Genomic DNA, 10,471 nt, shown 5'->3' with positions numbered 1-10,471 from the left:
CTCGGGCCCGCGAGCCGGCCGCAGGAGGCGCGAGCTGGAGCCCGGCAGCGGGCCGAGGCCCGAGGCCCGAGCCTGCAGCGGGGGCTTAGAAACCGCTGCCACGCGCTGCCGGGCGCAGGTCTTTAGGCCCCGCAGTCCCCCGGCCGCGGTTTTCCCAGCCCCGGCGCCGTTGCCAAGGCGACCGCCGCCGAACGTTCCCGCGGCGGGCCCCGCCCCCCGTCCAATCGGACCGGCGCTCGGCGGAGCCCAGATTCTCTTTGTTCCGCAGCCATTTCAGGCCCCGGACAGGAGGCAGCGCCGCTTCGGCAGAGGGCCCGAGCGCCGGAGGCCTCTGGGATGGTGTGGGACCGGGTAGGTGGCGTGAGGGTGCGCGGCCCCTGACTGGAGGGCGGGAACTGAGGCAAGCTGTTCGCAAGCTGCCTCACGGCCGCGGGGAGAGGCGCCGCCGCCTCATCGGTGCCAGCCTGGCCGTTTGGAGCCCGGCGGCGGCGGCGGCGCGGTTCTAAGCCCAACAGCTGCTGGCCCGGGCGTCCTTGGGGATCCGGAGAGGGGGCGGGCGGCGGCTCTTCAGGTGTCCGATGTTAGGGCCCGTAGCCCCTGAGGGGTGGCGGGAAGAAGGTCTGCGCCTCAGGGCGCTGACTGAACCGCGGCGTTTGAGGGCCCCGGGACAGCTGCTCCCCGCGGGTTCTGGGCACCGTCGGGCGCTGCCCCGGATGCCGGCTCTTTGTCCCCGCCCGGCCGCCTCTGCTCAGCTGTCCCGGGCCCGCACCCACCACCGCCTCCACACTCCGACGGCTGATCGCTGTCTCCAGGCGGCTTTTTTTCCCCTTGGGGACTCGTGGTCTCACGACATGTTTACATAATTTTAATGTTTGTAACTGTACGGGTTTTGCGTGGGTGTGTGTTTTTTGCACTTCTGCCCTTCTGTACTTCTCCTACGCGAACACGCCCCAGGGAACTCCTGCTGAGAAGCGGACCCACGCCACAAGCAACCTGTTTGGGGAGTGGTTTTCTTCCTATTGAAAGCAATCGCTTGTTAACTTGTTTTCAGATTTTAAGAATCAACTAGATTTTACAAGGATTGCATAGTTTTAAGCGCGTTACCTTAACCATCACTAATCAGTTCCGTTCTTCCACAGATAAAAATATAGAAAATTAAGTTGGAGACGGTCCACAAATTGATTTTGACAGTTGTATTAAGAAACTCAGTAGCAATCCTGCCTTGAAGCTTGTAGCTTGAATGATGAGTGTATAAATGGTGCTTTTTTTTTTTTACCTAAAGGAAAGATTTTTTAAAAAATACAAGTTGTATCGTGTAGTAGGTATTTGAAAACGCAAGACTGTAAAATGGCTGTCCTGGCATGCTCGTTTTTAGGATAACAAAAGTTACATTTGGTTTTAAGTTTCTCTATTTTGTCAAAGCTTTCATATTAGAATGGTAAATAAGTTATACTTAATCAGGGGAGGATTCCGTATTTTGAAATCAATTCTGTTTTCCATTTTTACCCTCTCCTGCACCTATTCTTCTTAGAGAATGACTCTGCCAAGTTGAAAACTTGGAACTGCAAAAGAGAAATACTAGCTTGAAGGTGCAGATTTCTTTTTTACTCTGCACTGTATACAATGCATAAATGCCTAACAGTTTGGCAGTTCACCTAATTTAATGGGAGCCTAATGAACTATTAGTGATCCACTTTCTTTTACCTAAAAGAGGCCCCTACCAGATCAGCCTTGATGTTGTTACATTTTCATCCTAGATATTCAGGGAATTACTGAATTCCCCTCACAGAAGTATCTTAAAATATTTTAAAGTTGTATAGCTTATTATCATTGTATATTGTGATCAGGATAAGATTTTGGTCAAAATATATATGATTCTGGTTGTAAATCTTTCCATTATCAAAACTTTTTGTATCCATTGTTTTTATGACTAGTTTTTTTATATAATGTTAAAGCCATCTCATGAATTCTGTTTTTCTAAATCCTATAAATGAACTGCATTGAAATATAAATGTATTATGTTTAGAAGAATTGCTTGCAGTTAACCATGTTGGATTACTGCAGACACTGTTTTTAAGAAAAGGAATTTGGTTATAAAGGAAGCCAAACAAAGTGACATATATAATGAAATAAATTTATCAAATATAAACTGCAGAGAAGAACACAGCAATAAGTGGGAGTTATTTGTTTTGCCCAGGATATAAATTATGAATTTTTTCCTAAAACTGGTATTTGAATACATATTGGTGTCAAAGAGATCTTGTTCCTAAAAAACAAAAGGGTGAAAAAGCTGAGAAAATCAAAGTGAGAGGTTTTTAGAAACAGTGTAGAGTAATTCCAGCTTCAGAAAGGTAGGATCAGAGACAGCTAAGAGACAGCTAACTAAATTCCCCAGGTGTTGAAAATCTTTCTTAGTTGGTTCCATTCAGCCAGTGCTATGATAGCTCTCTGGTGAGTGCTGGCAGGTAAGAGAGGTCTCCTGGATTGTAGAGGGTGAGGAGTTTACAATGGAAGACAGAGGCCTGCAGAAGTGGTGACTGTAGATTTGTAGTTCTATAGATGGGCGTTGGGCTTCCTCGGTGGCTTAGTGGTAAAGAATCTGCCTGCAATGCAGGAACCTGAGAGACTCAGGTTCAGTCCCTGGGTCAGGAAGATCCCCTGGAGGAGGGCATGGCAACCTATTCCACTATTATTGCCTGGAACGTACCATGGAGAGGCTAAATCCAAAGGGTCCCAAAGAGTCAGGACATGACTGAAGCGACTTAGCACACAGATGGGACTTAGTGTGGAAAAGAGTTTTCAGAAGCCATGTTTGCTTATTTCAAGACTTCCTTACTAGAATTATTTGACGTACTATGTAGTAATGTTAAGAGTTCCAGAATCTTAATGGTTAAATGAGATACTAGAATGGGAAATTAGGGTGCAGATTTGTCTTAGAATTTTTTGCAGTAGATAGAACCAATACAGGAATGGTGGCTACATCTCATTCCAAAATGGCACCTGATAGCTGAGCAAATATTTGAACTCAGAATTGAAGGAAAGCTGAAGGAAATCTGATATCCGAAAGACTACAGATTTGAATCATCATATGTCTTTTTAATGGTAAAAATTTTAAAACAAAGCAAGTCTTTTCAGTGTAATACAGTAAGTTCTTAGAACTGGGCCTGGCATGTAGTAAACACTTCATAAATAATAACTGTTATTATCATCATCTTTGATGTGGTCATTGGTATTTTAGAAAACTATAGAAAGCAACCATAAAATAATGATCACAAATATCAGGACCATGCGGTAATTAAGCCCTTTGATACATTTCCTTCCAATATTTTTTCTCAGTTTATTTGATTTTTATACAGTTGAGACTTTTATATTAATAATTTTGCTTTTTTCACCTAGCACCATAAGCATTCTGACATGCTGTGAAATTATTTTGTCAGCATCTTTTTAAATGACCACATGATGTTTTTATGAATTTCTCGTAAACATTTTGCTGTTGGACAGTTAGCAAGTTTCTTTTTTTATTATATTTTTGCAGTTATAATAAACACTACAATGAACATCCTTATACATAAAACAGTTTCTGTGTTTTAGATTATTTCATTAAAATAGATTTCCCAAAGTGAAAATATTGGGTCAGTGTATATGAACATCCAAAAACTCAGTTCATATTACCAAACTGCTTTTACTTAAGGGAATTTAATAATGGAATTAAATTGAGGAGCACAGCATTTATTGCCCTTTTGCTTGAGTTGAAAGGGAAGAGAGAGTGAATTAACATGTTTTTTCTGTTGTATGATGATGTAATATGATAGTCATCATTTGTAGGCATTTGGCATACAGTATTACTTTTACATACAGTATGCTCATTATCCTAGCCCCCTGTTGCTTTACACATGATAGTTACTTCCATTTTACTTACAGGAGAACTGAAGTATCAGTAGGTAAGTAGTTTGCCCAGAGACTCAAGAGTGTTCTTGGCTGAATCTGAATCTAAATCTGCATGATTATGAAATGCATATTCTTTTATTTGTAAAGTTTTATGTGACACACATATTCAGAATCTTGTAATGAATATATGTATACATTGAATGAATGCAGAATCTTAAAATGTGTTTTAAAGTTCACTCTAACAGTGAATCTATTAACTATAGATCATAGACCACATTTTTTAAAATTTTATTTATTTATTTATTTTTGGCTGCTCTCAGTCTTCAGTGCTTCTCGGGCTTTTCTCTAGTTGCGGGGAGCAGAGGCTGCTCTGTACTTGGTGGTGTGCGGGCTTCTCATTGCAGTGGCTTCTTTTGTTGCAGAACACGGGCTCTAGGGCATGCAGACTTCAGTGGTTGTGGTTCCAGGGCTCTAGAGCACAGACTCAGTAGTTGTGGAGCTCAGGGCTTAGTTGCTCCGGCATGTGGGATCTTCCTGGACCAGGGATAAAACCCGTGTTTCCTGCATTGGCAGGCGGATTCTTTACTGCTGAGCCACCAGGGAAGCCCCATAGACCACATTTTGAAGATAGTAAACTGAGCTGGAAGTAATGAATGAATGACCTGCAAAGTTTTAAAACAGATAAGGTTTAACTATTCAGGTGTATTTTAAAAAGGAAAAAAAAAAAAAACTCCTTACCAGGATGAGGTGTAATTGATAAGGAGTATATAAAGCTGGTTTCTAAAATGATTGCAGCAAGCATTTGTGGGTGAAATGCTCTTAGTAAAGACCTCTTAGAGGAGGAGAAAACAAATCCATCAAATATGGGGGTTAAGAGAAATGACAAAGGCCCATTAAATAACTAAAATGAAAAACATGTTTAGTGAAGTCCCTGGCAAAGTGTCAACTGAAGTCTTAATAGAAAAGAAAAAAAAAAAATATGTTAAGGAGAGTAAGAGTATCAACAAGGTGTGTGAAAATAATTTTATACTGAAAACTAAAGCAAAAAAAATTTTTTAGTTGCATTTTGTAGTTGACTTTGAAGCACTCTGAAGCCATTAGTGAAATAATTATTGGTGAAGTCCCTGAAACCTCAGATACCAAAGTAACCACTACAGTGAAAAGATTGATCCCAGAAAGGTCAAGATTCCATTGCTTTTGTCTTTACTAGGGAAGGAATTAGGGGAGAGAAATACTTCACCAGATTGTGAGTGTACAAAATAGGTGCAAATAAATAATTAGGAATAGGTGGTATCCATCAAAATTGTAAGTAAATGAATACAAAACATGGATCATTATACTGCCATTAGAAATAATGTTTTTAAAAAATACTTAATGAAGTAAAAATATAGTTTATTTTAGCTGGCACATAGGAAAATGATGGAAAGATGCCAAATTATGGAGGACTTCATGTGCCCTTTATGCATTTAATGAGCATTTTTAGTGCTGAGATTGTCCCTTTTTCTCAAGAGATTTAGATCCTACTGTAGAGAGGGAGATGTAAATCAAAAAAGTGCAGTGAAGTGTAGGTAAAGCTTTTATGATATAAATCTGATGAGACCCTGTAAATAGTGTCTGCTTTGTAGACAAACCAAACTTAGCCACTGTAGTGCAAAAGCAACCATAGACAATATGGAAGGGGTGCGACTAGATTTGATTGGTAGGCTTTAAGGAGAAGAAGGGGACAACAGAGGATGAAATGGTTGGATGGCATCACCGACCTGATGGACATGAATTTGAGCAAGCTCCAGGAGTTGGTGATGGACAGGGAAGCCTGGCGTGCTGCAGTCCATGGCGTCACAAAGAGCCGGACACGACTGAGTGACTGAACTGAAGTAGAATTTCTAGTATATAGTAGAGGGATTTCAGGAGGAGATACCTACTGAACCTTGTATTGCCCTAGCATGAGCCATTGAAAGATTTGAAACAAGAAATTTGCAGTGTTGATTTGTGTGATTCATTAAGAACAGAAAAATAGGTTAATTTTAGGTGCTCTAAACTAATAGGAGGATTCATTTTTTTAATGGGCAAATTCGTAGACAAGGAAATACAGCTAGCCAATAATCATGAAATTAATGCTCTACCCCACAAATAGGGAAATGCAAAGTAAAACAGTGAAAAATTTTTTTACCCATCAGATTGGCAAAAGTGATAAGAATGTAGAATGTATTTTGCTAGAATGTATTGATAAGGTTGTATGTAGGGAAACGCAAACATTGAATAAATCAGTACAGCCATTTTAATTTTCAAGTAAAAACTTTTTGGACTTGAGCAGTTTCTATTTCTTAGAGAAACACATGGGTATATCAGGAATCATGTATATTCAAGGAAGTCTTTGTCAGTAGCCACAGAACCTCCAGACTTTCAGGTCACCTTTTATCTCCTCTACACTCAATCATTAAAAGGTCTATATTTGGCTCCTTTTTTTTTTTTTTTAACCCCCATCCCAGCTCTTCATATTCTTCTACTGTGCGTTCATCTGCAAAATCCAAAGCTTGAAAAAGCTACTGTTCTCCCTCCCTTCTGCCTAAAAATCCTTAGTTTTGGATTATGTCCTCGGATTATGTGACTACTTCCCTTTATGATTGCTATCAACTGCTAACATTAAGATCATTCTTCCTCATTTCTCTCTTATTTTTGCTCCAGGCTCTTGCCCCTCTCTTCAATACCACTCAGTCTTTATATTGAAATTAGAATAAGCATCCCTGATTTTTCCTCCAGTGTTCCTTTCTCCTCTGTCTTATCTCAGTCACTCATTCCCAAAGTTTTCCCTCTTGCATTGTCAGTAACTGCAGTCCCTCTGTGGTTGCTATTTCACGTTTTCTGCTCTTTGACCACACTTCCTATCTAGTAGTTCACTCCTTCTAGTTAGTATCTCAGCGCCAACTTTCTCTTTACCCCGATGGAATCGCCCGTTTGTTGATCCTATTACTGTGTCCCTGCCACTCACCCTCTTGCTGTTTTTACTTCCTTTCTTACTCAGTTTAAATTCCATGGTTAATCACTCCTTTGGATGACTCCCTTGCTCTTCGCTTGTTTAGTAGAACCACACACTGGTTAAAACCAACTCTCTGCTTTCTTTGCACCTGCCCCTAGGTATCTTAGAATGGCTAGAAGAAAACACAACCACACATGACTACATGCCTCGTGTGGATTGTTATGCTGCCTATTGATTATACTATATTTTCCTGGTCTGTTCACTTTCCTACTTTTCTCAATGACTATTTTGTATCTTCTTTTCTTCAAACCTCCAACATGTCTTTTCCCATCCTCATTTTCAGTTCATTACCTTGCTTCCTATTTTGTTAAGAAAACTGAAGCAGTCAGCAAACTTCCACACACTTCCACCGCCCCGTGAACTACAATCATCTGTGTCAATATGTGCTGTCTTCTTGCTTGTTATCTTAGATGAGCTGTTCTATGTCCTTGTGTCTGCTTCTGTATTAGATCCCATCCTTTCTCCTCTATCATCTGCTCAAGGAATTGCTTCAGCTTCTGTCCTTCCACATTAATTTTTTCCTTTACTGGATTATTTCAATCAGCAAAGAGACAAGCTATTATTTCTACTATGTTAAAAAAAAGATTGATCCACTTTTTACCACCTGTTTCCCCATATTTTTGGTTTCCTTTTGCAGCATTATTCCCTGAAAGAGTTGTCTATATTTGCTGTTGCGTTTTCTCCTCCCATACTCTGTCAAACCCATTCCAATCAGGCCTTTGCACCATTCTGAGCTGAGACAATTCCTTAGTTTCTCCAGTAACTTCCATGTCGCCAGATGCCATATGTTATTGAGTCTGTTCATCTTACTTGACCTGTCAGCAACCTTTGACAGAGCTATTTCTCTTAATCTTGAAACTCTTTCTTCTTTGCTTTGCAGGATAACTCACACCCCTGGTTATCTCCTACCTCAGTGCTGGCTCCTTGTAATTCTCCTTTGCCTTTCTTTACACAGACTTAGTATTGGAGAGCCCCAGAGCTCAGGCCTTGTTTTTTGTGTTTCACACAACTCACTCCATTAGTAATCTCATTCAGTCTCATGGCTTTAAATACTGTCTAAATGCCATATATGCTCAGTCACTCAGTCATGTATGGCTCTTTTTAACCCCATGGGCTGTAGCCCACCAGGGTACTCTGTCCATGGAATTTTCCAGGCAGGAATACTGGAGTGGGTTGTGGTTTGCTTCTCCAGGGGATCTTCTCCACCCATGGATCGAACCTAGATCTTCTGCATTGTGGGCAGATTCTTTACCAACTGAGCCATCAGGGAAGTTGCCATCTAAATGTTCAGTTCAGTCGCTCAATCGTGTCCGACTCTTTGCGACCCCATGAATCGCAGCACGCCAGGCCTCCCTGTCCATCACAAACTCCCAGAGTTCACTCAGACTCATGTCCATCGAGTCAGTGATGCCATCCAGCCATCCCATCCTCTGTTGTCCCCTTCTCCTCCTGCCCCCAATCCCTCCCAGAATCAGAGTCTTTTCCAATGAGTCAACTCTTTGCATGAGGTGGCCAAAGTACTGGAGTTTCAGCTTCAGCATCATTCCTTCCAAAGAAGTCCCAGGGCTGATCTCCTTCAGAATGGACTGGTTGGATCTCCTTGCAGTCCAAGGGACTCTCAAGAGTCTTCTCCAACACCACAGTTCAAAAGCATCAATTCTTCGGCCCTCATCCTTCTTCACAGTCCAACTCTCACATCCATACATGACCACAGGAAAAAACCATAGCCTTGACTAGACGGACCTTTGTTGGCAAAGTAATGTCTCTGCTTTTGAATATGCTATCTAGGTTGGTCATAACTTTCCTTCCAAGGAGTAAGTGTTTTTTAATTTCATGGCTGCAGTCACCATCTGCAGTGATTTAGGAGCCCCAAAAAATAAAGTCTGACACTGTTTCCACTGTTTCCCCATCTATTTCCCATGAAGTGATGGGACCGGATGCCATGATCTTCGTTTTCTGAATGTTGAGCTTTAAGCCAACTTTTTCACTCTCCTCTTTCACTTTCATCAAGAGGCTTTTGAGTTCCTCTTCACTTTCTGCCATAAGGGTGGTGTCATCTGCATATCTGAGGTGATATTTCTCCCGGCAATCTTGATTCCAGCTTGTGCTTCTTCCAGCCCAGTGTTTCTCATAATGTACTCTGCATATAAGTTAAATAAGCAGGGTGACAATATACAGCCTTGACGTACTCCTTTTCCTATTTGGAACCAGTCTGTTGTTCCATGTCCAGTTCTGACTGTTGCTTCCTGACCTGCATATATGTTTCTCAAGAGGCAGGTCAGGTGCTCTGGTATTCCCATCTCTTTCAGAATTTTCCACAGTTTATTGTGATCCACACAGTCAAAGGCTTTGGCATAGTCAATAAAGCAGAAATAGATGTTTTTCTGGAACTCTCTTGCTTTTTCTATGATCCAGCGGATGTTGGCAATTTGATCTCTGGTTCCTCTGCCTTTTCTAAAACCAGCTTGAACATCAGGAAGTTCACAGTTCACATATTACTGAAGCCTGGCTTGGAGAATTTTGAGCATTGCTTTACTAGCGTGTGAGATGAGTGCAATTGTGCGGTAGTTTGAGCATTCTTTGGCATTGCCTTTCTTTGGAACTGGAATGAAAACTGACCTTTTCCAGTCCTGTGGCCACTGCTGAGTTTCCAAATTTGCTGGCATATTGAGTGCAGCACTTTCACAGCATCATCTTTCAGGATTTGAAATAGCTCCACTGGAATTCCATCACCTCCACTAGCTTTGTTTGTAGTGATGCTTTCTAAGGCCCACTTGACTTCACATTCCAGGATGTCTGGCCCTAGGTCAGTGATCACACCATCGTGATTATCTGGGTTATGAAGATCTTTTTTGTACAGTTCTTCTGTGTATTCTTGCCACCTCTTCTTAATATCTTCTGCTTCTGTTAGGTCCATACCATTTCTGTCCTTCATCGAGCCCATCTTTGCATGAAGTGTTCCCTTGGTATCTCTAATTTTCTTGAAGAGATCTCTAGTCTTTCCCATTCTGTTGTTTTCCTCTATTTCTTTGCATTGATCACTGAAGAAGGCTTTCTTATCTCTTCTTGCTATTCTTTGGAACTCTGCATTCAGATGCTTGTATCTTTCCTTTTCTCCTTTGCTTTTTGCTTCTCTTCTTTTCACACCTATTTGTAAGGCTTCCCCAGACAGCCATTTTGCTTTTTTGCATTTCTTTTTCTTGGGGATGGTCTTGATCCCTGTCTCCTGTACAATGTCATGAACCTCATTCCATAGTTCATCAGGTACTCTATCTATCAGATCTAGGCCCTTAAATCTATTTCTCACTTCCACTGTATATGTTAACAGTGCCCAAATTTAGATCTTTATCCTCTCTCTCTAATTCCATACATATTCAACTCCTATTCGACATTTCTACCTAAATGTCTAGTAATAGGCCTCAGGCTCAGCTTGTCTGTAACTTACCTCCTAAACTTCCTCCCAGTACTGGCTCTACCCACAGACTTCACCATTTTTGTTTGCCAATGGCAACTCCATCCTCCCAGTACCTCACACTAAAATGCTGG

General features: G+C 41.4%; 1 protein-coding gene across 1 annotated transcript in view; it reads left to right on the top strand.

The window, feature by feature from the left end:
• Positions 1 to 201: 201 nt before the first annotated feature.
• TNPO1 (transportin 1) overlaps positions 202 to 10,471 on the top strand; it is a 95,054-nt gene continuing 84,784 nt past the window's right edge. Inside the window, exon 1 of the mRNA XM_055555210.1 lies at positions 202 to 351. Within this exon, the coding sequence (XP_055411185.1) occupies positions 337 to 351 (15 nt within the window). The 5' untranslated portion in view covers positions 202 to 336. The remainder of the gene's footprint in view (positions 352 to 10,471) is intronic.

This window comes from Bubalus kerabau, chromosome 18, assembly GCF_029407905.1.
Source record: "Bubalus kerabau isolate K-KA32 ecotype Philippines breed swamp buffalo chromosome 18, PCC_UOA_SB_1v2, whole genome shotgun sequence".
NCBI classification, from domain to species: Eukaryota; Metazoa; Chordata; class Mammalia; order Artiodactyla; family Bovidae; genus Bubalus; species Bubalus kerabau.
This window is presented reverse-complemented; position numbering and strand designations above follow the sequence as displayed.